The sequence below is a fragment of the Colletotrichum godetiae genome, assembly GCF_030913485.1.
Source record: "Colletotrichum godetiae strain CBS 193.32 chromosome Unknown BDP55scaffold_113, whole genome shotgun sequence".
Taxonomy (NCBI): Eukaryota; Fungi; Ascomycota; class Sordariomycetes; order Glomerellales; family Glomerellaceae; genus Colletotrichum; species Colletotrichum godetiae.
In genome coordinates, this window is record NW_026851361.1 from 33,283 (window position 1) to 61,110 (window position 27,828).

The following is a 27,828-nucleotide window of genomic DNA, read 5'->3' on the forward strand; positions in this document are numbered from 1 at the left end:
CTACTCAGCGTTTGCAACCACTCTATTCGCGGTATTGACCTGCGAAGAATGGGATCGAAGCCCATCCTTTTCAAGAAGTGCAAGGCGATTCTCCGCATACATTCTCTTAGTAGTGATCCTCTCAGGGTAATTCCTTAGGAACATGTTGGTGAAGTGAGTGCCGTAGTGAATGCCCTCCTTGGGAGACTGGCCAACATCGTAGCCTGGCAGAGGTTTGGCAACAGCTTGGAAGCTGGGCTCATGGAAGTAGGCGAAAGCAAAACGATCGCGGGTGTTCAGGCCGACCTTGTGGGGAGTGGAGGGCAGATAAGAGTTGGTGATGTACTGCATGATGTCACCAGGGAAGACTGTGAAGACGTTGGGAACAGGGGGCACGTAGTGCCAGCGGTCGTCCTCCTCCGCCATTCCAGCTGAGCTCTTTTCCCAGTTTGCGTAGTTTTCACCTTCGTATGGGGGACGGATGAAGAGGCCTGAATAAGTATGTCAGTTTCCGTCGAGTCGAACTTGTGGAAGGCCTTGGCTTACCACCAACATCATCTTGAGCAGCAATCACCAACAGACCATAGTCTGTGTGAGAGCCGATACCACGTCCAGCCTTGCCCTTGCCGTTTGTGTTATGTGTAGGAGGGAATCTAGTCGGATAATCAGTGTTAGCAGACCGTTGTCTTTTAGTTGCTACTGTGAATGTGGCTAACCTGAGAATACGCATGTGATGCCAGCCGTCCTGAGTCAGGTTCGTGAGGGAGCCGGCGGGCACATTCAGGCCTAGCTCAGCAAGCTGGAGCAACTTCTCTCCACTTTCCCCAAGGTAGTCCATATAAGTAGTCATGGGCTGTTTCATTTCGTAGTCGGGCCAAGGGGCCGGGCCGTGACAGGGCCACTTTGCGCGAACGCGGGGTTCAGCGAGATCTAGGTCTTTAGTGACGGTGAAGATCTCAGAATAGTCGGCAATGCCATCGGTTATTTCCTCGCCTGAGGCGATATATCCCGAGTAACTTTGAGAATCAACACATGCGGCCTTCTCGTCATGGGGTTTGGCAAAGAATGCCTTGCTTGAGGCCGTGGCTTCATTGAAGATGTGCTGTTGCTTGTCGTTCATTGAGACTTGGAGGATACCATCACGGCGCCAAGCATCAACCAGAGCTTTCCCCATGGCGCGATCGCCAGGGCTGCCGGTGACACGCTCAGGAAGTGCAAATGTCTCAAGCTGAGCTACTGTGGCTTTGTGTCCCGGGGGCATTGTGGCAGCCATCCGGGCGAGGTTGTGGTCTGTGACGGTTGCCAAGTGACGAGTGTGGCCAAGAGCTGACTTCCGCGGCCCGCGGCGAGCCATTATACTCAAAGACTTCGTTATGGCTGACATGTCTGTGACGAAGTTCCAAACCCAAGATATTGTCACTAGGAAAAACAAGATGCTAGGAGAATAGCGTTGAGAGATCTGGATTGCAAGATTCCCACGGCTCATCTGCCCTCTTTATACTTGGCATTTCACTCCCTACATCTCACCGTAGCTTCTGCCAAGCGGCATTGGGTTGCAATTCACATGCCGTAGGCACGTTTCCATTGTCTCGAGAGCTGCAGAAACAGGTTTAGGTTTCCTTCGGAATTGGTGAGGTCTCGTTCATATCATATGCTTGAACTCAATTCTATCACGTTTTCGACCAAGGGGCGGTGCTTCAGAACTCAGGGGGTATTAGACATGCCTGTTCGGAATCAACTTTCCGTTTTAGCTGGTATATACCGCAGACATCAGGGAAGCCACTGACGATGCTTGGCTCTTCCATGGGCCAGGGCACAATGTCTTCGGCGGGCTAAGGTAGAGGTGGAACCTGTGTTGAGGTCTCCAGAAGGCCCACTGAGTTGCCGAGAGCGCAAGGGGTTGTCGAGTCAAGAAAATCAGACTTCGCAATGTCCCTTGCAATCTCGCAATAGAGCATCTCCACGATGGCTCACATCTTTGATAGATGCCAAGAAACCCACCGGCAGCTAGCTCTAATAACTAGGACTTCGTTTTCATTAAATACGGTCTGAGGAATGGCAGTAAACCTGTAGAAACCATACCTTCTCAGGAGGTAACCAAAGAGACTATTGCCAAGTCTGAAGTCCACTGGAATGAATTGTCAACTTAATCAAAGAATCTATGAACCAATCAAGTGTTTGCAAAGTTTTGAGACGTAGGCAAAATGTGATCAAAGCTTTGGTTGCATTGAGCTACTAATCTAGGGCAACGTACATATATCGGTTGGTCAGAGACTGGTTTGTGCACTCCTGCAACACTGAATGTTGGAGATGTCGTTCTCGCCGCTTCTGCGATAAGTTACCCAAGAATCCGGGCTTGCCGCCAAGACCAGCTTCCATGGGACCCACGGAGGTTTAGACTTTCTTTTCTGCCCACGGCTAAATGAGGTTCGCCCCAGTTGACACGAAACCTTAAATGATGGCTTGGGACAGGACTGGTTGCTTACGGATCGAGAGAGTTTCGCGGGCGTTACCAGGCGAGCGGTTTAACGATCTCGAGGCTCGGCAGAGGTTTGAACGTTCTTTGATTAATAGGAGGCGCGAGTCATAGCTGAAATCTTTTTCAGGAGGGCTAAGAGATGTCTGAGTCTCGAATCTCGCGTCCGGTCCGTACCCAGGACGCTTTTTCTGTTACCGCCATCTCCGGGCAATTACCCCGGACACGGACTTGAGTCATCCCGCGCGGACGTTCCAAAGTGAGAGCTCAACGCAAATCATGATTCGTGGACCTCACAACTTCATCCCTTTCGAAGTAAACCTTGCCTTTTCTGGAACTCCTGTGCGGCACAGCCGAGGCCGGCGGGCCGCCGAGTTGTCTCCTTCGACAGCACCTCCGTAGGATTCGTATCGTAGACTCTGTTCATACGAATGAACAGGATTTTCGTGGATCAACTTGGAAGAACATCCAATCGTGGACGCAAAACGTCAAAATGCTCTTTCAGACATAATGATGGGTTCGATTGTGGGCACGTGCATGATTTGCGAGCTTGGTGGTCTTGAGTATCAGCCAGAATCATACCTTCAGTTGTCAACTCTTCAATGGTCTCCTTAGCGTTACATTGCGACACTTTCAGATAATATGCGACATATTCACAAGCCGCCTCGTTGGGGTACGTATGCACAAGCACAAGGTCTCTCGGTGCAGGGCCTTCTTCAAAGTCCGAGTTTCCAGTCACGGATCCCTGTCGACAGGAACAATGCTGGTCCAAATCTAGGCGAGACGTTCGATTCGTCAAAACCTTGGATTCCCATGGACTCAGTATTAAGATGACAGATCTTTTCCATCATTACTTTGAATTTCACGGTCTATAATATGCTCAAATCACTCAAGATTTGTCGAAAACAGGCTGGCTAATTCAAAGCTGACAAGGTACTTTTGCCAAGTAATTGAGTGTAGAAGCCAAGTCTTCTCGTGGATGGGAAATAACGCATGCTGGTACAGGTTCTTCGTAATAACGAGTTTTCTGTTCTAGCTGGGACGAATGGCTAGCTGGATTCATGGGCAAGGTAGCAATGGGTAAAAGGTAAGTAGGTAACACTCGGCGCCTGAACAACAACCCTAGAGGTGTTGAGACTTCCCTGACTCCCTGTGTACAGTGTAATACTCCGTAGACACTTTAGCCGCCAGCGGCCAGACAGAAAAGTCGCCGTTCGGTCTGATCCTAGGAGTACGGACATCGAACAGGGTGGATCCAACGAGTTGAGTTCTTCATCAACACAAGTTCGTTCGCTGTACAGACTGCAACGCACTGAGCCCACCGCTACTTAGTACCTACTTCTGTTCTCAGGAAGACAAAGAAGAATCCGCAGGCATCCTTCAAGCCCATGTTTGTATGCAATCCCTTGGCTTCATAAAGCCACACGCCGAGCGCGAATGCACTGTCTCCACAGAGCTGTATTGATAGAAAGAGCTTCACATTAACGAGAAGCTCCTTGAAGGTTCGACAGCGGCCCAGGCCGAGGTCAATCATCTTTGGGGTTGAGACGGATCTTGAGTCTCGCTATGCATGCCTAGGGTACCCCAGTTGAGAAGTCGAAGCGTCGGAGTTGCTTCCGCGCCGCGCCTGATTCGTACATGTTGCATCCAGTCGGTCGCAGAAATGCTCTAAAACGTGAATGTGTTCGGGGCTTAGAATCTCCTCTGGAGTCATTACGCTCACCTCGAGCCATTAAAGAGCTTGGAAAGCTCGAAGAGTATCCTCTCGCTGCGTTCCGGCGATTTCGCCATCTTGGTGGACTTGGTGGCAAGGGTTCAGACTCCGGAGCCTGGATGAGAGTCCAACTATTTGCAACTCGAAAGATTACGTGATCTGACCATCTGCTCGCGATATTATTCTCACGCTGGGTCGAAGCTTTAGACGAGGGGTTGTTTCCCTCCACCTGCCCCATAGTCATCCTTAGTGGGTTCGCTCTTCCAACTCGTCTAATGACAAGATCAGGATCTGACGGAAGTCTAACGCAGACTCTTGCATGCTGACTTTGGCCACTTTTGGAAAACCGAGGTGACACTCTGCGCATGGAAACCTACTACTGACAACGAGGATGCAATGAAACCTCAAAACAAAGGAATTTGTGTGCTTGACATGGCACCATACAGTACTTCCCTGGCATTTAAAAGACGGATAGTTTCCCTGGTACCACGAACCCTTTTCCGTCAACGACGGATACACGCATCGAGCCAAGATCTCAAGAAAGGCCTAGCCTAGCTTTCGGGTGGAGAAGGTATTAAGGGGTGTAGAATGCTTTCGAAACCGACCCTGGATCGTTGGATTTGCCATTGGTACTTACTATGAACTGGCGCAGCTGCCTTTCATGATGATATAAGGAACGATGATGTGCATCAAATTCAAAGATTAGGACTAGTCAGAGGGGATGTTTTCTGTGTTTCCCATAGGCATTCCACGGTGAACCTCTTGTTGACTTCTGAGTCCGACGTACCCAGGACTTCGACCTGCTGATGAACTCAGGTGCGTCTCGGGTAGAGTCACGGCAAAATTTCATGTAGTAGACACGTTGTAGAGTTTAACTTTCGTACAAGGAAAGTTCGCACAGTCTCATAGACAGCAGTTAGGCTTTCCAGACGCTGACCATCCTATCATCTCATCTTTCGGACGGCGATTGCTCAAAATCAAGAGATGGCAACAACGTTGAAGAGCATTCAAGTATTTTTGAGTACCTCCCTGGAGAAAATAGAGATTGGATAATCAAAATGCTCATTGTGGTCTCTAGAGACATTGAGACCGACTCCTGCGCTGTTTTCGAACTTACCAAGAAGGGTTTACTGCTTAGCAGTTGAGTGTGAAGTATTCTCATAAACGCGCTTTACTTCTCAGCAGGTACCTTATCTGCTAGATTGGCCTTTTACTTTAGATATACTACTCCGCCCGCCCGCCCTCCTAATTCAGTCGATTTCTCTCTTACTACATGATGGACTCTTACTTTTGTTGCCGAGCTTTGTGGAGATTGAGGCATCGGAACCAGTTCCTCGTTTTGTCCATTAGCACTCTTCCTGACAATTGAGTCAGCAGATGGCACTTGAGGAGTAGCTATACGGATGCTTGCTGGATGTCGAATAAAAGAGACTTCAAGAATGTGATTGACAACCGTTTTAATTGATTACTAGCTTCAACTGAGGTGTTCCTCTTAAGACCTGCTGGTATCATGAACAGCCAGCAAATTCAGACTAACTGCGAAGCTTGGATAATCGGGATGGGTCTCCTCCACCACACTTTGGCCGGCGCAACTCCGTCAGGAGGCCTGAACGCATCAATGATCAATGCCTATTTGATATTTATATTATCTGCCGACTCAACGAGATCACAAGTTACATGTAGTTGTTCAAATTTCCCAGTCAATTCTTTCTCTCTTTCTAACGGAGTTCAGCAGCGCAAGCAACTCTAGCCCAACCTTTTCAGCTCCAGCCCGGCCACTGTCGTATGCGCAGCGTATTTAATAATTATAGTATCTCAACACTGCATCTCACATACATAAGCTATTGAAAGATCTATCAAAGCTACATACCTTACGCAGTGGGTGTTGTCAGTCAGATTCTCGCACCAGCTACGTATGGTTACCTTAGGTCGCTCACGCGATCCCAAGTTTCTTAATTTGCCATGCCGGCACTAATCCAATGCTCATCAGATTCTTCTATTCATAGCCTCAAATTTATACGCTTAGGTGTCTACTCCAGTTTGGTTAAACTCGGCGAACCACTGCTGCAATTGGCAGCTTACCTTAACTAAAGTACCTCAAGATTGAAGCGACAGCTTGGATGCACTTTCCCAAATTTCCTGATTTCCTTTAAAAACTGTGCTATAGTGCCGAGAGCCCAAAGTACTTAAATGCTATTACCATAGCTGAACAATTCCAATCAGCGGTGGCCATGGTTCACTCGATTGTATCACTGCTAGCCAGCTATTCTTGATACAAGACAAGTGACGGCTTTGACAAGTGCTAGGAATCACAACCCGTAATCTTTTTGTTTATTAGGTCTGAAAAGATAACTGGTGATTTTCAAGCAGACTAGAAAACAATCAAGGGAAAGCATCCCTCCCATTGATGCGTATCTCTTCGAAAGGTAAGTTGTGACGACATGCCCCTTGATGCCAAAGACGGACAAATCAGCAGTGAAGCGCTTCGAGAATTATCGTGGCACCTGGAAAAGATGAAATTTTCTCGCCGGAAAAGCTAGGCTGCGGAGTAAAAGACCTTAGGTCGTCGAGTGAATGGCTTTCCCGCTTGGTATGCCCGGCCAAGGGAGGCATGGATCGACTGGGGAGTATCAGCTAGCCGCCTGGACAGCAGATTCTGCATCCTTAGTATCTGCTTGCATATTACTTGTCACAGTCGACTGGTCGGCAGCATTGCATGAGAACACGACATGGACCACATGCGTTGTAACGTAAGTTGGCTGTGCAAAAGCTCGCCAGAACATGTATTTGAGATAAGGTATCTAAAGAGCGTACAACTTAGTCAAATATTTCGATAAAGGAATTTGCATCAGAAAAGGCGCTTCATATTGAACGGTGAAAGTTAGTTGGTTAAGGTATCATTAGATAGTAGCTACATAACCTCTTTGGCCTGGCTTTCGTCGATCCGGGCCGCTTTGAAGGAAGTGGGGTTGCAATGAGCATACATATACAGCGTGTAGGTCGCCATTATCGAATTTGATAGTCGTAACCCCTCTTCGCCAAGTGTAAGACCACATGCATATCAGCTGTGTAACAGATACGTAAGTCGAATCGAGTGGGCTCATAGAAACATGGAGCGTTACGGTTGCGACCAACGGGCTTACTTCGGTACAAGGGTATCACCAACGATCTCCATTGATCATCCCAATACCAATAGCCTGCTTTAAGATACACATCCAAGATATCCTTTATGTTGTAGGTTTTGATTTCCCCCCAGGTGTTTACTGCCGGAAGTTCTCCAGAATATCCCCGCCAACTCTTTGCCAGCCATCGAAGTCGATTGGAACAGGCACCATGGACTCGGTGCCATTTCCTAACAATGGGACTTCATCCTCCTGGGAGACTATATTGATCAGTGCGCAAACACACAGAACCAGTCTAATTCTACTCACGCCCGCCATCAGCTGCTTTCTTTGGTTCTTTGCTTCTTGGCAGACATCGCCGCTGAAGAAGTTTCCTGGACCACTACTCGCAGGTATTCTACGAGCTTCTGATCATGAGTCGTCGTCTAATAGAAGTTGTATCTAAAGCTAATGGACGGCAGGATGGACGAATGTCTGGAGGTTTTGGCAGGTGATTGCAGCGGAGTATGCCCCCCGGATGAAGAAGCTCCACGAGAAGCATGGCCCGGTCGTTCGCCTCGGTCCGAATCTTCTAGACCTTGATTATCCCGAGTTGGTCAAAGTCATCTACGGCACCGATGGCAAATGGAAGAAGGTAATGCCATTTCAACACAGCCCAAATCTTGTCGTGTGCTAAGTCAATGATTCAATATAGTCCGATCTCTACAAGAACAGCAGCACAATTATTGACGGCAAGATCACCTATCACATGTTCAGCGAGACCGATAACAAAGAGCACGCAAAGCTAAAGAGACCTGTTGTGCGACACTTCTCGGTCCCCAGCGTTCTTGCAATGGAGCCCCATATGGACAAGACGATTGATGAGTTTTGCAATCATCTCGAACGTCGATTCGTAGACACCTCCAAGGCCTGCGAATTTGGCGACTGGCTTGCTTACTGTATGTCGAGGTATGCATGCTTCAGGATGCTCGAGTTGCACGGCTAACCGCAGTCTTTCTTGCATAGGTGCTTGGGATTTCCTTGGCTACGTCACGTTCAGTAGAAAGTTTGGCTACATGGACGAAGGGCGTGATTTCGACGGCACACTTGCGATTGGCGACCAGGCGATCGACTATCTCGGTCTCTGTGGCCAAATGCCGTGGCTAGACCACTGGCTGGACAAGAACCCGGTCTATCCCCTCGGACCCCCGAACCTGTCCAACGTGACCAGGATCGCGTTCGAGAACCTGACTGCGAGGCTCAAGGGTGAAGATGATACATTTAACCCCAAGAAGCCAGATTTTTTGCAGTACTTCATCGACTCCAAGGGGACACATCCCGAAATTGTGGACGAAGGCACCATCATCGGCTACCTACTTTTGAACTGTGAGTTTGTTTGCTCAATCAATAAAAAAAAGCATCGCAGCAACTGACGCGAGGAAATAGTGATTGCAGGGGCCGATACCACGGCCATTACTATGCGTGCGCTGTTCTACTATTGCCTAAAGGACAGGCGTATCTGGAAGCGACTGGAAGCCGAAGTCATCTCGATTATCCCCGCTGATAAGCCCGCGCCTTACGCCATCGCCCGCGGGCTTCCGTACCTCGAAGCCGTTTGTCGAGAAACTCTACGCTACCATCCACCCATCGCGATGACAATGGAGCGAATCGTGCCCGAGTCGGGTCTCACCCTTCCGGATGGCTCATTCGTGAAAGGAGGAACGCTCATCGGCATGAACCCTTACATCATTGGACGCAACAAAAAGGTCTACGGTGACGATGCCGACGACTTTAGACCTGAGCGGTGGCTTCAGCAGGATGACGAAGACGATGAGGCCTATAAGCTGCGAATGCGACAGTGGAATTCGACGGATATCGTCTTTGGTGGCGGCTCACGAATCTGTCTCGGGCGGAACCTGAGTTTGATGGAGGTTTATAAGATTATTCCGTCGTTGATTTCTAGGTTCGAAATTGAGCTTGTGGATTCGAATGAGGAGTGGTGGACGAGCTCGCGGTGGTTTTACCGGACGAAGGGTGTTGTCTGTAACTTGAAGCGCAGGGCCGCAAATGCATGAGGCAATTTTGCACTGCAGGCTGTTAAGAGGGCGTAGGCGAGTGTCACATTCACCTTGCTCACATGAGAGGGTAAGAAAAGATGGACCAGTGTACTGGAAAGTTTGAATTACTATTACTATACTTCAAGACACACAAACTCGGATCATGCGGTGGGAGCAAATGTGCCGTTGGCGCACTCGAATCCGAGGTTGGGGTTCAGCGTCGGCATCGCGTTCATGCAAATGAGCTTGGAGGCGCCGCAGCTCTGGGGGTGGATCTTGATGTCTCTGGTCTGGAAGTTCTTGCAAGACGTCTGGGTGTTGCACTCAATGATGACGGCCTCGGTGTGGGTGAGGTTGGGGAGGCCAGAGTTATACCAGCAAGGCTATGCTAATGGTCAGCATACATGTATTCATCGCAAATTGTGAATGTAGAACTGTGTGAAAGACTTACGTTTGTGGTGCAGGATCCGTCACCAGGGTTGTTGGTGTTGATGCTGCCGGAGAAGTGCTCCCAGGTGAAGTCCTCCATCATGACGGACGAATTGTTGGGCCTGTCGCCGCCGGCGCTGGCCTGGTTGTAGTAGGTCTGCGTGACAAAGATGGGGAAGGTAACGTTGTCGAGACGGATGTTGCTCCAGGTGATGTTCTTCGCCAAACCCTGCCCACCAATCCAGCTCTTGAAGCGCGCAGCGTACAGACCGCCGTGGACATCAACGTCCTCGAAGCGAATATTCTTGACATCAGCCACAGAAGCAACCTTGGAGCCGAGCGAACCGACGCTCATGCCGTGGGTCTCGAAGCCGATGGTGGCGTGCTTGAAGAGGACGTTGTTGGCGCCGTCGTTGATGGCGATGGCGTCGTCGCCGTTGAAGATGTTGCTGTTGGTGATGGTCACGTCCGTGGCGCCGACGTCGAAGCCGTCCGTGTTGAAGGGGAAGCCGCTCGTCTCGGAGCGGGCGTCGATGACGGTGTCGGAGATTGTAATGTTCTTGCCCTTGATGGAGAAGTTCCAGCCGATGGGCTTGAGAGACTTCATGTTCTTCATGACGCCGTTGGTGACGCTGAATTGCATGAGATGGGGCCGGTTGGGCGTGCCGGTCTCGCCGGGCTTGTTGGCATCCCACCAGGCTTGTCCGTGAGACTTGATCCATCCGGCGTGAGGCTGTAGAGGAGCATTTTGTGAGTATCGATGAGATTTGTCAGAGTATTACAGTCAGAAACATACATCAGTTGAGGCAATCCATTGGACATTGGTGCCGCCGATTTGGAACCAGGTGAGCGTGCCGCCCTTTGCAGAGACGAGTGCCTGGACGGTAGGGATGTCCTCGGGCAGAGTGATGTTGCCATTAACGGTGATGACGACGTTGGAAAGCTTGGTGGCGACGATGGGCTCGTACGCCTTGTACTCGACGCCTTCACGGAAGATGATCTCGGCATCGCTAGCGCACTTAGTGAACGCCTCGGCGATGGCAGCTGCGTCCGACGTCGCGTTGTTGGAAGGCGAAATAACGCATTTTGTCGTCTGCGCGAGCGCGGGGGCCGCGAGAGAGAATGCCAATGGCAGCAGGTTACGGTACAGCATGACGGCGGCGAAGAGGAGAGGCGATGTAGAGACCGTGGGTTGACGTTGAGAGAGAGGGTGAGTAGCTCGGCAACGACTCAATCCGTTACGAGCGGCCAAGCCGGGTCATTATAAACATCTCAAAGCTTCGCCCCGAGTCGTGGGACCCTCGTTATGAGGGGTCCACACAGGAGAGGAAGGGTGACATCGGTCTCCCGGGTCAGAGCATATCGAACAGGCACACCTGGTTACCCACAGGTTTCCCTGGGAATTTTTTGAGTTGGGTTGGGATTTCCGGGATGGTCGTGGTTTTTTGCGGAGATGAGACTAGTATCAGGTAAGGAGAGGCCGAATCTTAACGGTTGCTGACGTTGGTCCCGGTGGGCGAAAGAGCCTCGATTGCGGAGGGGAGGGGGGGAAGTCAGGGGACCCAAAATGGGGATAGGCAAACGAACGCGAGTTCAGACGATCCACCGTCGATATTGATTGGATGGAAAATTATTCCCCGTTTCCTTAATTGCCTTGCGCTATGGAATCGAGTCCTTGCAAGCTGCAAAAAGAGATCTTCCGCACGTGTTGGAGCTTGGTCTCGTTTGGTATGAGTGATCCCCGCGCGTGAACTTGCGCTTGACTAGGACCAGGGCCGGATATGCGGCACACTACCCTGCGGCTCTTCTCTCAAAGATTGTGAGTCGAAGACTTGGCGAAAGCCGCAGGAACAAAGGCGTCGTCAGTTGAAAACAGATAAGAAGATTGTTGCTGGCAGAATTTGTACCTGGGTACGGAGTAGATGAATGACATTGCTTGACATATTTGCGTGGTGCGACAAGTCATATCGAAGACACAGCCCTACACACCTTGTCAATTTAAGACAGGGTGAACTAATCAAACCTTGTGCCATCTCGATATGCAATTTCCGGCTAAGCTTTGGACGCAGTTTATATTTTGAATCCGAGCCTGCATGGGTGCCATGCGATCTCAAGTGAGCAACCCCACGGTAGTATCTGTCAGCGATTCGGCCGGGCTTAATTCTAGGCCGCTATAACTTTGAGGGCCTGGCCGTTAGAGGCTCAATGGTCTAGACCACGAGTGGTTGTTCATAAAGTGATCTCAAGTTCGTCAATTTTCTTGTCAAACTTCACAACAACTACTCGTTGGATGAACCGATTGTGTACCCAAGCTTCCTCCAATAGCAATGTCGTCGTAGGCATCTGTGAAGCCAAGCCGGAACCCCGTCTGGATCGACAGATTGAGAAGGCCGAGCCCGGCTCGGCGGTCTCGGCGCCCCACTCTTTCCCGCGTGGTCAAGGCTGCCCCGGTTCTCCTTTGATGTCGAGGATAGCATCTTCGTTTCTTCTCAATATGACTTTTTGATATGCCTTGATTCATACGGGGAGACATAAGCCATGGTATGTGTATCATTTGAACATGGATCCAAGAAGCTCTTCAGGCTCTGCGCAGTTCAATAATTGTATTACATTCGGTTGAATGATTTGCTGCCGGGTATCATACACATGCCACGTCTCACTCCTCCTGCTGCTCCTCCGCCTGAACCTGCTCCCTCACCGGGGCCGCAGGTCTCGGCTGGAGCCCCCTTTGCTGATCCAACTTCCTTCTCTCCCACGGCTTCAGCTTCGTCTCCTCGGCCGGCCCGTCCACCTCCTTGGCCCACTTGACCCAGTCGGACCGCCTCGTCTTCCACATATCACCCTTCCACGTGCGCCAGACACTGCGGCCCATCCACGAATCGCGCAGGGCCCTCTCGTGCTCCGCCAGCGCGCCGATGATGGTCTGCTTGACGTGGAACGGGATGGACCGGTCCCCGCGGGAGGGCACCTCGATGATGGCGAGGACGACGTTGTGGCCGAACTGCGACTGGGCGAGCTCTGCTGCGTGCGTGGCGAGCGTGCCGACGAGGGCCTTGTGGAAGAACTCGTTTTGAGGGGCTGCGGGGCTTGCGAGAGCTGTCGTCAGGACGGTCATTGATGCCATTGATGTGGTTGCGAGCTTGACGAGGAGGTCCGGGGGCGTGGCGAGGAGAGACTTCTGGGCGACCTTGGTGGGGTTGCCAGAGGTCTTGAGCATGGCCGATACGAGCTGGCAGCCGTGGTTGACGACAGCAGTCTTGTTCAGCGGAGCATCCTGCTGGAACTTCTTGTCGTCGGCGGGCTCTTCCTCGACCAGGTGGCACAACTTCGGCACGACGTTCTTCGGGTCGGAGCCGAGCGCGTCGGTGAGAGCCCTGGTGAGGGCGCTCTTCTCCTCGTACGCGCCACGGGCCTCGCAGCGCTCAAAGAGGGTCTTGAGCACGTTGTACCGAGCCTTGGTCACCAAGAGGGGCACGGCGGGGATGATCTTCTTGACGGCTTCGACAAGATCGTCTTTGCTGGCACGGTTAAGAACACGTAGGGCGGGATACGAGGCAATGTCGTTGCGGACGTAGGTTGCGATGCGCTCGCCGAAGAAGTTGCGAGAGAGCGCCTTGAAGATCTTGCCGGGGCAGTTTGTGAGGAGCGTCTCGAGAAGGCGAGATCCGATTTGGTCGTACACCATGCTGTTGATGAACTCGGCCGCCTGCGATGACTCGTCGCTGAGAGATTGGGGTGCGTCAGGCAACAGCCTGTACAGCAGGGTATCCTTTGTTGATGCTGCGGATTCCTTGTCGCTCTTGTGGTTGAGGGAGATGTCGAGCTCGAGCAGGAGCTGGAGGAGCGGGTTGCCCGTGGGGTGCTTGGCGAGCACGCGCAGAGCGGTGAAGTCCATGCCGGAAACGGCGTCCTGGATGATCTTCTTGGTGGCCAGGGTGAAGGACTCGGGGACGGCCCTCAGCTGGTGGGTTAGTTCATCCGCGGTTGCTGTGGCGCCCTGAACGGAAATGTACTCCTTCTTCTTGCTCTTCAGCATCGACTTGGTAGCTGCGTCGTCCAGTGGTCTTCCGGACAAAACAACCAGAAGCACGCGCAAAGTGTGGGATCCGAATCGGTCCGTCAGGAGGAATCCCATGTGCTGTTCGAACTCGTCGAGGGTCATGAGGAAGAGATCCTCCATGGTGTTCTCCGGCGTCGGCTCGCCATCCTCCTCAGTATCCATCTCGGCATCCGCCTTCGGTTCCGGTACGATACCTCCCAGTTCTTGCGTCACAACGGGTGCCGATTCGAGGAATAGCTTCTCGCAGCAGTGACTGGCAAATCGGTGCTGGACGAGGGACAGGAAATGGCTAGCAAAAGCATTGAAGATCTGCTTCTTCTGTCTCGTGTTGGAAAGTATGATGAGGCGCTCCATAAGTCTTGAAAGCGATTGACTGCTGGCCAACTTCAGCTCTTTGCCCTTCGCCTCCTTGTACACGTTTTGCAGGAAGACGTCGCGCTCCTCGGAGGAGGGGAACTGGTTCAATTCGAGCAGCTCGTCGGCGCGGCGGAAGTATTCCTGCTCTTCATCAGCGAGCATGCCGAAGAATTCCACCTCGGGCCCATTGCCACGGAATGACTGCTCTTGCTCGTTCGCTGCATCGTCGAAGCCGGATTGCTGTTCCCCATCCTGCTCCTCGTCCTGGACTCGCCTGCGCTTCGATGATCGTTCCTCTTCGTTCGCCTGGTGGTTCTCTTCGTGCGTCTCCCTCCTCTTCTTCTTTCGCTCGTCGCGAATCGCTTGACGTTTCGTTCTCGGTTTCGGCATTGTGGAAGGGCGCTGAAGATTGCAGGGTGAAGTGTGTTTTGCTGGGGAATTGGGCGGGTTCGTCGCACTGAGCACTTGAAAGTCGAGTAAGAAAAAAAAAACTTTTGGCACTCGCTATCTTATCGCTTATCTTATCGAAAGCCACCCCACCACTCTCATCCCTGTCCCGCATCCAGATCCATCACCCCTGCTCCCCCAGATGCGTCTCCTACATAAAGCTCTTGCGTCCCTTCAGTTTTTCCCATCTCCATCCTCGTCCAATTTAATCGATGGAATGAACCTTCTAGCTCTTTTCACTGATGAGTGATTTTCTTGTTCTATCAATCCATCATCCAAGCTTGTTTCGGCCCAGACAGCGCCATCAATGCCCCGAACAGCGCAACATCGCGCACGTAGATATCGTCTTACCCGTAGACTTCTTGAGTTATTGGTTGAGCCGAGTCTATCTTCTGGTCTATCGTTCTACGACATGTCTGTATCTAATCTGCACCATGTTATCATAAACTTCCTTAGTACTTACACAACAACCTCCTTGCCAACTTCTTCAAGTGCCTTGACCAAGCCTTTGACGGTTCCCTCGAGGGTCTGACAGTTGACAACAACCCGGAAGAAGCTACCTTGTTCTCCAGGAGCATAGTCAATCATGAACCCCCGCTGTATCAGCTTGTGGACCATCTGGCTAGTCCGTCTCGTATTCTCCTCGGGCTTCTCTGCAAGCTGGCCATTTGGCGCGTAGTAGAAGCAGACCTGCAAGCAAGGCGGCGGGTTCGACGAAACCAGTACAAAGTTCTCACTCTTCTCGACCAATGTCGCGAGGTACTCCGCCAGGGAAAACGCATGGTCAAGCTGCTTCTCGAATCCGCCGGCACCGTAGTAGATCCACGCCAACGCCAGCTTCAGACTGTCGCCCCTACGACCGCACTGCAGCGTAAGGTCCGCCAGGTCCCACACGTCCTCGGTCTCGTCCACGTTGTGGAATAAGTATCCTGCAGGCAGGGTGTTTGCCTTGTGGAATACCTTCTCATCCGGCGTGAGCAGAAACGAGCACGTCACCGGCACGTTCATCATCTTATGCGGGTTAACCGTCAACGAGTCTGCCAGATGGGAGCCTTTAAGCTTCGCCTTTTGCTTCTCTGAGAAGATGGCGGAACCGCCCCAGCTGGCGTCAATGTGGAACCACAAACCAAACTCTTTACAAATGCTCGAAATCTCCTCAAACGGGTCGTAGGAGCCCATGACCGTCGTCCCGGCCGTCGAGTTAACGTAAAGAGGCGTCTTGCCCTCTGCCTTGGCGCGGACGACGAGCTCCCGGAGGGCTTCGGGGATCATGCGTCCCGCGGCGTCGATCGGCACGGCCCACACGCTTGAGGCGCCGAGGCCGCAGGCGAGGGCGCTCTTTTCGACAGAGTAATGGCCGTGGGCACTAGTGAAGACAACAAAGTCGTGCGCGCCGTTGCCGGAGGCCTTTGTCTCGGGGTAGAGGGCGCTCCGCGCCACGACGAGGGAGGTCAGGTTGGAGGAGCTGCCGCCCTGGCAGGTGACGCCGCCGGCGCGGGGACCGTTGAAGCCGAAGAGGTTTGCGAACTTGCGGGCCGTGATCTTTTCGATTATGCTCAGGGCGGGGGAGACTTGGTAGACGTGGAGCTGATTTACTTAGCAAAGGCTACCGATTGAAAGTGAGGTGGCCGGATAACTTACATTGGTGTTTAGGACGGATAGAACGAGATCGGAGACAACGCCAACCTGTGAAACTCATAGTCAGACTTTTACTCACGGCGCCGCGCATACACCAAAGGCCGCCAACATACCGGAGTATTGCTTGCATACAACTTATCCATGAAGCCCTGGTCCCAGGTGTTGACGCTGTACCTCATAATCTTTTGCACGACATCGAGCAGCCCCTCTTTACCGAGCCCGTCGCCCTCGGGAAGAGAGAGCTTCAGCTTTTCAACCAAGGCCTCGGGCTTTTGCGTGTCGACCAAGACGTTGCTCGGGACGCCTTCAATGTCGACCGATGTGTAGCCGCTGGGCTTTTGGCCGGCTGCTTCATCGGCTGCTCTGATGTACGGGACGATCAGACCTTTGACGGCATCAAGCAGCTATTGAACAGGGGGCAGGTCAGTCGGGAGAATGCACGACTGCTTGCGATGCTGAGATACTTACATCTTCTACTTCCTCGGCTCTTTTGAGTGTTTGCGGGACGGCATGGTGCCCATTTGTGCCGTTTGTGCCGTTCATCGTTGCTGTGCTGAGATACTAAAACTCCTCTTTCACGGCAAAGCCTGAGAAAGTACTGAAAAATTTCTTGCAAAAATGCGAGAAGCTCAGACGATGAAAAGTTTCGTCAAAAATACCGCTCAAATTGGACAACACGGAACAAATTACTAGTCGAAATGTGCGATATCCAAGGGGGTCGAGTTGCTTTCTCAGTCCACTTCTATGGTTCTTCAAATGTCGTCTCCAACCTAGAATGAGTAATACTATTTTGGAGAAATTCTTCAAAAAGCCGGCGTTTATTCCCCGATGACGGCACATCGGAGCAAAGTGGCGCGAGCCCACCTTCATCCAACCGGCTGGGAAACTAGCCGCCCCCGCCGCCGGGTCCAACGGTACCTTATTCAGCATGTTTCTTTCATCATCACTTTTGTTGCATTGGTAGAGCCGGCCAATCCAGTTCTTCAGGTTTATTACACGTGCTTTAGCTGACACTCTGGGCTTGGCAGAGCAGACATGTTGTCCATTGACACACATTTTTTTCAGTTCACCAAGGAGAGCGCAATTAATCAACAGATTAAACATAGATACTAGTACTTGACCCGGGCTCTCGAGGGCCGCTTGAAAGAACCGAACCCCGATCGGAAAGGATGCGGCACAGTCAGATCTTTCCCACCGACCCGGATTCGTCCCACCGAACCGCCGTGCCAAGCATGTAGTTTAGTGGTGTCTCACCCGGAATGTCTCACCGGGTACCGAGAGCCTAGAGGTGGCCGCTTTTTTCTGCCCAGTTCCGGATCCCGGCGAGGAACGGTGGCCTGTATCTGACTTTCGAATATCTCTTTTGTAGCACGCTCCACGTTGGAATGATACTATCAAGCGATTTTATCACTGACGTAGCCTCTTTTGGGTGGTCTTGACGATGCAATGAGGGAGTCGAAGTAGGGATACAATCTAACACAATGACTGGATATGGGAAGCTTTCTATTTACTACACTGGAAGCACCTGACCCGGGTACCTCGAGGCCAACTCAATCCATTTGCTGTTGTTTCCATGCGATGATTACCATCACGATCGGTTCTCACGAACCCGATGAACATTTTCGCACCATAACAAAGCCTTCAGCGATGCCAACTTGAGCATCAATCCGCATCCAACTTCTCGAAAGAGCCCGGGATGGCGGAGCATGAACACGCAGAATCAACAGACGACATTCGTTTGAGATGCCACGGGGAAAGTTTCACAGTATCGAAAAGCTGGTAAGTCCCCCCCGTCACCTCACGACCTTTTCAGGGAGAGAGGGGGCATAAGTGTGATCAATGCGGGTGAGGTGGCATCTGACAAGATGTTGAAACGGGGGTTCACCATCGTCATTGGGGGATACACCTGGTTGTGCCATGATGTTTCCTACCTTTTCTTGGGTGTGGTGCCTCCGAGCTATGGACCCTACCTCATAACGTGTAGCTGGAAAATATGCAGCTACTACCTGCTGGGCTGACCTGCATCTGATTGCAGCGCCGCCGCCGCCAGGAACGAACCTGCATGCAGCCCGTCTTCCCGCGGTACCGTATGATGCATGTCCGCCTAATTGACTCGTGAGGTTATTTATTGCCATGTGCATGACAGCATGATGCACCTTCGACGCAGGGGTGGGGGGGGAAGGCGGGAATGCATAGAACAACCATTCTTCGATTGAGGGATGCCTGCAAACAGGAGAGAAGCATCGCGTGGCACGACGAAGCGAACAAAGGATACTGATCCCAGAGACACACGTGGTATGAGATTCAGGAACGCCCCAAACCCAGAACCCCGGGTGAGAAAACGGTCTCAGAGGGGGCGGGGAATGGGAGAGGTGTTTGCTTCTAGTGTACCGAGTACCGTAGAAACTCGAGCAACTCGAACTTGCGCTAGCCCGTGCCAGCCCTGCTAGCGGCCCACACTAAGCCCTTTCGAGGGATCAGTTTTATCCGATTATATAATCGACTAAACCGTATACGGAAGGCGGTAAGTGATTATTTTCCATTTTTTACTCCTACCCAACTGCCCACTTCCACCGATTACATCACCGATTTGACCACCAATTATACTGTCAATTATACCTCCAATTACACCTCCACCACGGGCCTCGTCGACGTGCCCACGATGCCCTCACGACGGGCCCTTGCCGAGAAGGATTCGAATACGGCAAAAGTGCCAATTACACCTCCAGCAGCTAAGCGCCGCGGGCCTGCTCCTACCCCCATCAAAGACCGGAAATATACACCGCGAAGTGGCCCAATCAAGCGCCGCCAGCACCACTATACCCACGATACCAAAGTCAACGTCCTGATGTTTTTAGAGCATCACCGCGTGAGGAAGCTCGACGAAGAGTCGATTTGCCCCCCGAGGCTGCGCCAGGGCGAGACCGAGCTCCCAGGGATATACAGACGTCCCACATACCAGGAAGCCGCAGATTGGTTCAAAGTCCCTCGAAGCACGGTTATCTCCTGGTATCAGAACCGCGAGTCAATCGTCAATCGGTCCTCCAACTACGCCTACCACCCTCAGTGGCCAGAGCTCGAGACAGCGCTATACGGCGCCTTCCGCCAGCGACGAAGTGAGGGAAAGCTCGTTAGTACCAGTTGGTTCAAAAGGACCGCTAAGCGGATTTTCGCCCAGCAGAACCCGAACAGCAAACATCTTTTTATTTTTTCCCCCGGTTGGTTTCGTGGCTTCCAGAATCGTATGAGAATTACCCGACGTCGACTTACCAAACAGGCAACGAAGTTACCCACTGAGTACTTCAAAGTTGTCAACAGCTTTCTTTCCTTTATCCGACGAGTTAATCAAATGGCCCTGGCTAAGGTGAAGCGGTCTAACGTCGGAGATTTACTCGGAAGTCCAGCCCGTCGATTTCCTAACTCGCGAATTCTCAACCTCGACGAGACCCCAGTTCCTTTCGAATACCTAGACGGTTACACATACGACGACGTCGGGGCCAAAACCGTGGCTGGCAAGAGCGACCGCAGCGGTTGGGGCAAGCGGCAGGCCACATTAATACTCTACATCTTCGCCGACGGCATACAACGAATTAAACCGAAAATAATATTCCACGGCAAGCCCGCAGAGGAAGGGGGTCAATTATGGAAAAAAGAGGGCCTATTATACGCAGAAGGAGTGACAGTTGAGTTCAACAAGACTGCCTACAACAATGAGTACTTGTTCAAAAGATGGATTGAAGAGGAATTGGTAGCGCTGACTAAGGGAGACGAGTACCTATTGGTAATGGATGTCGCTTCCTTCCATAAGACAGATTCCATCCTTGCGCTATTACGTCAGCACCACATCACACCCTGCCTCATACCGCCAGGGACCACTTCCCTCCTCCAACCTCTCGATACCGCAGTCAATAAGCCCTTCAAGCAGTGGCTTTCAGAAGCAACCGACGCTTACGTACTCGACGAGGAAGAAAAAGCGCTGAATAAGCAGGAGGAGCTCAAGTGGGAGACGGGTATGAAGAGAATAATGGTCACCAAAACAGTCGAGACGGCAGCCGCTAAATTGGCCCACGAGAAGGGCTCAATGGTCAGCCAGGCCTTCCTGCAGTGCGGAATATCTATTCGGCCCGATGGCAGCCAGGTCGACGAGATCCGGATCAAAGACGTGCCCGCCGAGGCCATCGATTACACTGGGTGGGAGCTCTTCGACGTAGAAGCCCACATTGAGCAGGAGACGCTGCAAGAGGAGATTCCAGACTTCGCTGTTCTGAACGACGGGTTAGAGTACATTTTCACAGCAGAGGAAGTCCGTGATGGCATCAATGGGCAGTTCGTCGACCCGACAGTCCAACCGCCGTATGAATAGGGGCCCGTTGGAGGCAGTGGGCCAGGGGACAGTCAGGGGCTCGGTTGCTTACGTACGACTGCTTCCAATTGACACTTTTGCCCTTTTTGCCAATTCGACGAGAAAAGCTCAAAACCGACGAGAAAGCCAAAATAATTATTGAATTATATCAATTGTGGGTCCGGCCTCGACGGCGAGCTCTCATTGGTCAGATCGATCGAAATGTTAACCTACGCCAAAAATAGGTGGCGGCCGCATTTAACCACTTTAGGCAGTATTACGATTCTGCCAGAGCGCTAGCAGGGCTGGCACGGGCTAGCGCAAGTTCGAGTTGCTCGAGTTTCTACGGTATGGTATACCGGACCATGGAACCGGGATTCAGGGCCGAATGGGCGATGCGACGGGGCGAGCTTCATCGTTTGGTGGTGAACTTGAGCCCGCCAGACCGGAAGCACTTGGTTCCATTTGGCTTTGCTTGCGTAGTGCGTAGCGCCGCTGGGAGTTTCCATGTCTTTTTGACTCTCACCCTAGAGACCATAGGGTAAAATTGTGTGTGAGAGAGACTGTGAGTCTCACTCGCTGTACTTTGTACCCGTATTTGTAAGATGCTCACAGTGAGACACCATGCAACAGTCAAAACGTTGTCGTAGGGCATCAACTCGCTATCCCAAGAAGGGTTGCGAGTTTCAGCGGAACTAGACGGAATAGGAAGAAGGCGAGGAAAATCTGTTGCGGGCGTTCGTGTTCCTGGTTTTTTTCTTTTTAATTGTCTTCCCCGTTGGAGTTTCATGGTCCCTGGGGTTGGCGTTTGGTCGCTTAGGGACGATCAACTGCCGCCATCCAGGGGGAGCCAACCACCGTTGAGCAGCATCGCTTCTCGAAGGCAAACAAACACCATCTATTACTTTCTCGGATCGATTGATTGCGGCCCAGCCTACTGGTATCCTGGGAGGGTGGTGGGAGGCGGGAGTTGGGCCGAAAAGAAATATGTGGCGGCAACTATAAGTTGTCGTTTTTTTCCCAGTCTCTCACACACAGGTAATACAACGCAACACGATACGACAAACGCCTCCGCTCAGCCACACAACCACGGCAAGGCGAAAAAAGGAGGTCGGTTTGTGGAATGGCATTGAGCTTTGAAGACATTGAAGCAGACCTCAGGAGTAAAAAACTCCATAGTTGTCAGTCGACATCTCGGACAGCCCGATATGCAAGGGTAAAAAATCTTCACAAGCAGATTGCACAAGTCTCCACGTTCATTTATCACAGTGAGAAAGAAGAGGAGATTCGGAGAATAAGAAGGAAAGAAGGAGTGGAAGGGGATCCGTATTAACTTGGATGTGAGATTCGAATGTGGACCATCGACCGCGGCTCTTAGATCCATTCTCTCTTGAAAACAAGCGCCATCTGCAATTATTCTGTATCGGTACGGATCCGTATGGCATGTCCAATAAATAAACAAACAATAATTATCTCGCTGATTTAGTGTTAGTTATCCGCAATCTCATTTCAGCCCACCTATTACTGTTAGTGTTGGGCCCCCCGGCCTCCCCCGGCCTCTGCACTGACAAAGATCCCGGACCGCGGACGGAGCACCCAGCGGGCCAGCATCTTTGACATTTGCAGCAAGCAGGGCAGCAGCAGTGGCACCCTGCAGATATTGTGGTTTCTTCTTCTTCTGCGCGGCACGGGCATCTCCAGAAACAGACGGCATTTCCATTCTTGTTTATTGAGAAGGGTCAAAGAGCGGAAAAGGGAGGGAGAATTTTATTTATTTCTTGATATTGACGAAACGATCAGAGACGCATCAGGAAGGGGGCGGAAAAGGGGGAAAGGGAAGCACGGAAGGAAGGAAGGAAGGAAGGAAGGAAGGAGACAGGTTTGTCTGCACCTTCTTCCCCGAAACCGAGATCAAGTACGTATATCCGTACTCCGTACTCAATAAGATACCTTGATACCTGGGTGGTAATGGGAGGCAGGTGCGGATACATCATACTGCTCGTTTGCTCCTTTCCAATTGTTCCATCGTCACATCGTCACATCGTCACATCTTGCATCAGGCTGATCAGGGTCCCTACCCCCTTTCCTCTCCTCCAAACGTTTTCTTCGTCACCAAGACCAAACACAAATCACAAATCAAAGCCCGTCAATCACCCCTTCCCTCCTCATCCCTCACCTCAGTGACGACATCCCATCCTCGTCCGACGCCCCGACCTCCAAAACCAACGCTACCCGTGACCCGTCAGCTTTAGGTACGGATAGCTTGAGGAACACACACACCAGTGACCAGCGGCACCACTCATCGGAACTGCACGAGAGAAACACGAGTGCTACAGGGAGCTCCCCTCTTGCGATCCCACAATCACCGAGACAGAGCCGCGCAGTCGCATCCCGTCTTGCAGCCAAACAGCGCCCGGGACAGACTCTCACTCTCTCTATTCGAATACCTCACCAGGTCAGAGCTGGAGGTTCCCCATCAGAGCTCCCCACCGAGCAGGCCTCATCCCTCTATTTCTTCCACTTCACCCTCGGACGGGGCGACGCTCGAGCACTACGGTGACCAGTCTTTTCTCTCCCACGGCCACCACAGACATCCCCCATACGAGCACGACCAAGAAAAACAAATACATAATAAGAGGGCGGAGCGAGGAAGAGGAGAGTCAGCAGCCCGGTCCTTGGTCTGCTGGTTGCTTTTGCCTTTAATCCGCATCCATCTCGAGCTTTGGGTTCCGATTCTGCTTTATTCGTATTCGACCGACATCCTTGTGTATCTACCTTGATTGGTATCTTCCCTGTCTCGTAGGTTCTTGCCATTCAAGTTTCGGCCCCCAAAGACCGAGTGCATCCGTCAATCCTTCCCTTCCATCGATTCATTGCAACGCAACGCAACGCTACACAATACAACGCAACACAACTCAAGGAAAAGCGCACCGCAGCACCGCCGCCAAGGGTCGGTATCAAAAGCAAGCGCATCCCCTCGCTCATTCTGTCATCCGTCCCGCCATTCATCCATAGCGAATACAATCCGCCCACCACCATCCCGCATTATCGCTGCGATATTCGGGCCATCCCAGAGAGACACACCACCCAACCACCTTCAGGCCAACCAACAGCGCCGTCACACTTTCGGATTTCACACCAATATCAAGCAGCTTACCATCAACTTTCACCTGTTGACTGCATCTGCGGCTGCACCCAATTGACCAACGACGTTCTCTCCTCCCCTCGTCGCCCAAGCTTCAACTCGCGACAAAAGAAACATCTTGTCTCACCTTCTGACGGCGAAGAATACGAACGGATTCTATTTACGTCCAGCAATCCAAACCCACCAATTCACATCTCGCGCATTGCAACCTTAACGGTCTACACTGTCTGTCTCGCGCGCGCGCGCCACACGATACGGACTATCCCCAACGACACCTCCATCATCCCATTCAGCCCTCTCCCAGCGGGCACCTAGAAAAGACGACGAACGACACCTGCCACGCGCACCAAAGCAACAACCAACTAAAATAACAACCACGAGGCAAAGAGAGGCGACGCAAACCACACAGACGCACACCTTACTTCAATTTCCGTGCCTTCCACTCTCCTTCTCGTCTTCGTTTTCTCCACCTCGCCCAGAAAAAGCCCACGGTCCCAAACGAACGAACCCTGTTTGGGGGCCGCTCCCGTGAACGATTACGCCACAGCCTTTTGCCTCTTACTCGATCCTAACTAAAAGAAGAAAAACGGTCGAACCGCGCGCGGTCTGAGAGCCGAAACGAAGCTAAGAAGGACAAGAGCTGCTGCACTGCCGTCCGACGACCTTGCTCCCACGAGCCTACGAGTACCTTACCTGCCCTACCAACGCTACTAATAGAGAGTCGGACCTCTTCTTATCTCACCTCACCCACCACTTGCTGTACTACTTTCCCCCCAAATTTCTCGACCGAATCCCTCGAACGAGGCTTTTCCTTCTGAAAGATTATCACGAAGTTGCATTCGACCTGTCTTTTGGACTGTGCAGTTCAACCCTCAGTGCAGCAACCAACATACTTGCGACGCCAAGTCTACCGTCATCGAGCGTCCTCCACTCGCGACTTCTAACGGCGCACGCGACGTGTGACGACACAACCTCGGAGCTGTCCCCGCAATCCAAGGCGGCCGACATTGGACCACCACAACCACTACACTTCAAGCTCGTGTCCGGCTTTTCGGAACAAAAGACGACCTACGCAATGTCAATCTCACAACAAGCTCCGACGCCCATTTCAATTACCATTTGTGGCGATGGCGGCTGCGGAAAATCCTCCATAACCCTCCGTCTCGTGCGTTCGCAATGGACCTCCGAATACGACCCCACTATCGAGGACTCCTACTCCATCACCCGTAAGATCGATGGACAAAACTACCACCTTTCTCTTACAGACACGGCCGGTCAGGAGGAGTACCGCGGCATGTGGGCCTCTTCGAACCTTGGCGCAGACGCTTTCTTGCTCGTGTACGACATCACCTCCCGCGACTCCATCGACGCCCTCCAGTACTTCAACGACCTCATCGACATGGAGGCGGAAACGCGCCTCGACAACGCCGAGCGCGCAAAACGTGCCGGCCTCTCACCCTCCTCCTACCGCGATACTGTATCCGCCACGCCGGGCGCTAAGACCGTTCCCCCCGTCAAGATCGTCGCCGGCAACAAGTGTGACCTGCAAGAGTCCCGGGCCGTTCCTGCGGCCATGGGTCTAGACTGGGCGCGCCGCCGAGGGTGCGGCTTCATGGAGACGAGCGCAAGGCTTGAGGTCAATATTGAGGAAACATTTGCGCTCATCGTCCGTCGCGTTGTTGAGGCCAGGCGCATGGCGGAACTTGGTGTCAACGAAAACATGGAAATGGACCGGAGGGGCATGACCAAGCCGCTGAGTCCCCTACCGGCGGGCAGCGAGCAGAACGAAAAGCGCGGCCCCGGTGTACGGGGTCCGAATATTGATGGCAAGGTCGGCAAGGCATCGATATGGCGGAAGCTCCGATGCTGGTGAGGTTTTTGTTCTTGTGGCTCCAGGAGGTTGCACAGCGCCGAGTATTGCTGTCGTTGCGTTTGGAGCAATCGCAGCGGTAATTCGAAAGCGAGGCCGTCGAACGAGGGCATGAACGGCTTCGTCTGCCGCCCTACGACTGAGAAAGGGGCCGACTAGAAGCTCCAAGTCCCTTTCTCTTTGTGCCTGGGGACGAGTGTGATAACCGGAGCAAGCTCGGACTGCCGCTGGAGAATAGGGATTGGTCTGTACGAAACGTCACGGCGATGAAGCGCTTCATTTTGCATGGGAGTTGAGGCGGCTGCTCAAGCCGGCACGATGTTCTTTTTTGCGCCTTGGAGATTCAGAGAGATTGGGACTTACACTCAAGTGTAGCATCATCAAACGCGGCGTTTGGGAGTCTGCAGCGCAAGTCCTTCGCCGCCTGTTGTACGGGTTGCGACGGACAAGGGACCTGGATCCGGGGTCTGCTTTTTTGGCAAATGACCGATATGGCCCAGCCAGGCCTTATCTCAAATTCTGTGTTTTCTTGTGTTTTGTTTTTCGTTTAGATACCAATGATGCGTGTGAATTATCAAGCATATTCAAGGTGAAGAATGGCTGATCAATTATTTCGCTGTGAGATTGATTGAGATGATTGCAAATCGAATGAAAAAAAACTAGTCATATCTCTCTCTCTTCATTTCAAGTTTAGAGCACAATGTGCCACCGCCGTGGCAAAACTCGACCCTCATCCTCGGACTCGAAACCCCGCCCTGATATCTCTCTCTGTGTCCCAGTATACCAACAACGCCGTAATATCATCTTTTCAAGAAACCTCGTCTGAAACCTGTCCAAACACCTCATCTAGTCTTTCTCTCTTCCATCTAAGCTTTTCTAATCCCATCTAACATAATAAGCCTAGGTGGTGATCTTGGCGACCTTTTGCCACAGGCCGTTGTGGGACCAGGTCCAGTTCTTGAGGAAGGGCGGGTCCATGCCCGTCTCAAAGGCCTCGATGCGGGCGGCGATCTGCTGGTTGCGCAGCGTCTCGCGGGCGGCGGCGCCGCGGTTGTGGAGCTGGGGCATGCGGTCGATGGCGTCCATGGCGAGGCTGAAGCGGTCCGTCTGGTTGCGGATGGCGAGCTCGAGGGGCGTGTCGATGTTGCCCTTTTCCTTGTAGCCGCGGACGTGGAGGTTCATGTTGCCGGGCCGCTTGTAGGCGAGGCGGTGGACGAGCCAGGGGTACGAGTGGAAGTTGAAGATGACGGGTTTGTCGTCTGTGAAGAGGGAGACCCACTCTGCGTTTGTGAGGCCGTGGGGGTGGTCTTCGTGGGAGATGAGCTTGAAGAGGTCGACACAGTTGACGCAGCGGATCTTGAGCTCGGGGAAGTGTTGGAGGAGGAGGTCGATGGCGGCGAGGGACTCGTGGGTGGAGATGTCGCCGCACGAGGCCATGACGAGGTCGGGTTCTTCGCCTTGGTCGGTGCTGAACTGCGGCCAGATGCCGATGCCCTTTGTGCAGTGCTCGACGGCCTTTTCCATGGTGAGGTATTGGAGGTGCTCCTGCTTGTCGGCGACGATGACGTTGACGTAGTTTGACGAGGCGAGGCAGTGGTCCATTGTGGACAGGAGGCAGTTGCCGTCGGGGGGGAGGTAGATGCGGACGACCTCGGGACTCTTGTTGGCGACGACATCGAGGAAGCCTGGGTCTTGGTGCGTGAAGCCGTTGTGGTCCTGGCGCCAGACGACGGCGGTGAGGAGGATGTTGAGGGAGGCGATCTTGTTGCGCCACTCGACCTCGAGAGCCTTCTCGATCCACTTGCAGTGCTGGTTGACCATGGAGTCGATGACGTGGACTACACTTTGGTTAGCATGATGTTTAGTAAGTAAGAGGCAGTGGTGAACTTACTAAATGGCTCGTAGCTGTTGAGAAGACCGTGACGTCCCGTCAGGATGTATCCCTCGAGCCAACCCTCACAGGTGTGCTCGGAAAGCATCTCCATGACACGTCCCTCAGGGGCCAGGTTGCCACCGTTGGCATCCTCTTCAAAGTACTCGCCCATCCAGACCTTCTTACCGGCCTCGTAGACAGCGCCAAGCTTGTTGGACTCAGTCTCGTCGGGGCCGAAGAGACGGAAGCTCTGCATATTCCCGGCCATCACGTCCCGAAGGTAGGTGGCCATGTTGTTCATGCTGGCAGCCATGGTGCCGCCAGACTTGTCGACTTTGAT

At 52.5% G+C, this 27,828-nt stretch overlaps 7 protein-coding genes across 7 annotated transcripts; 2 read left to right on the forward strand and 5 right to left on the reverse strand.

The window, feature by feature from the left end:
- On the reverse strand, positions 1 to 1,363 carry BDP55DRAFT_568391 (2OG-Fe(II) oxygenase; the record flags this gene model as incomplete). The annotated part of the gene is made up of 3 exons (XM_060570679.1): positions 1 to 470; positions 526 to 632; positions 696 to 1,363. The coding sequence occupies 3 exons, from the start codon at positions 1,361 to 1,363 to the stop codon at positions 1 to 3; spliced, it is 1,245 nt and encodes a 414-aa protein (XP_060421682.1).
- A 6,139-nt stretch (positions 1,364 to 7,502) lies between these two features.
- Positions 7,503 to 9,440, forward strand: BDP55DRAFT_738635 (cytochrome P450; the record flags this gene model as incomplete). The annotated part of the gene is made up of 5 exons (XM_060580391.1): positions 7,503 to 7,683; positions 7,753 to 7,925; positions 7,986 to 8,229; positions 8,297 to 8,656; positions 8,717 to 9,440. 5 exons carry the CDS (start codon positions 7,503 to 7,505, stop codon positions 9,343 to 9,345), a joined length of 1,587 nt encoding a protein of 528 aa, XP_060421683.1. The 3' UTR covers positions 9,346 to 9,440.
- Positions 9,441 to 9,488: 48 nt separating this feature from the next.
- BDP55DRAFT_568394 (family 28 glycosyl hydrolase) lies at positions 9,489 to 10,909 on the reverse strand (the record flags this gene model as incomplete). Its single annotated transcript, XM_060570681.1, has 3 exons — positions 9,489 to 9,710; positions 9,779 to 10,489; positions 10,553 to 10,909. 3 exons carry the CDS (start codon positions 10,907 to 10,909, stop codon positions 9,489 to 9,491), a joined length of 1,290 nt encoding a protein of 429 aa, XP_060421684.1.
- A 1,503-nt stretch (positions 10,910 to 12,412) lies between these two features.
- Positions 12,413 to 14,563, reverse strand: BDP55DRAFT_699319 (pumilio-family RNA binding repeat domain-containing protein; the record flags this gene model as incomplete). Its single annotated transcript, XM_060577879.1, has 6 exons — positions 12,413 to 12,578; positions 12,606 to 12,724; positions 12,746 to 12,985; positions 13,007 to 13,210; positions 13,232 to 13,269; positions 13,294 to 14,563. 6 exons carry the CDS (start codon positions 14,561 to 14,563, stop codon positions 12,413 to 12,415), a joined length of 2,037 nt encoding a protein of 678 aa, XP_060421685.1.
- A 516-nt stretch (positions 14,564 to 15,079) lies between these two features.
- On the reverse strand, positions 15,080 to 16,801 carry BDP55DRAFT_735338 (pyridoxal phosphate-dependent transferase; the record flags this gene model as incomplete). The annotated part of the gene is made up of 4 exons (XM_060580307.1): positions 15,080 to 16,207; positions 16,262 to 16,306; positions 16,372 to 16,662; positions 16,727 to 16,801. The coding sequence occupies 4 exons, from the start codon at positions 16,799 to 16,801 to the stop codon at positions 15,080 to 15,082; spliced, it is 1,539 nt and encodes a 512-aa protein (XP_060421686.1).
- Positions 16,802 to 24,820: 8,019 nt separating this feature from the next.
- Positions 24,821 to 25,618, forward strand: BDP55DRAFT_568393 (ras small GTPase, ras subfamily; the record flags this gene model as incomplete). Its single annotated transcript, XM_060570680.1, has 1 exon — positions 24,821 to 25,618. The coding sequence occupies one exon, from the start codon at positions 24,821 to 24,823 to the stop codon at positions 25,616 to 25,618; it is 798 nt and encodes a 265-aa protein (XP_060421687.1).
- Positions 25,619 to 26,066: 448 nt separating this feature from the next.
- Positions 26,067 to 27,828, reverse strand: BDP55DRAFT_55188 (xylulose-5-phosphate phosphoketolase). The gene is made up of 2 exons (XM_060569150.1): positions 27,507 to 27,828; positions 26,067 to 27,453 (listed from the first exon to the last, which is right to left on the reverse strand). The coding sequence occupies exons 1-2, from the start codon at positions 27,799 to 27,801 to the stop codon at positions 26,516 to 26,518; spliced, it is 1,233 nt and encodes a 410-aa protein (XP_060421688.1). The 5' UTR covers positions 27,802 to 27,828; the 3' UTR covers positions 26,067 to 26,515.

Coding starts and splice junctions, on each gene's coding strand:
- BDP55DRAFT_55188 (XM_060569150.1), bottom strand. CDS start 27,801: ATGGCTGCCAGCATGAACAACATGGCCACCTACCTTCGGGACGTGATG. Junction 27,454..27,506: donor CAACAGCTACGAGCCATTTA/GTAAGTTCACCA, acceptor ACCAAAGTGTAG/TCCACGTCATCGACTCCATG.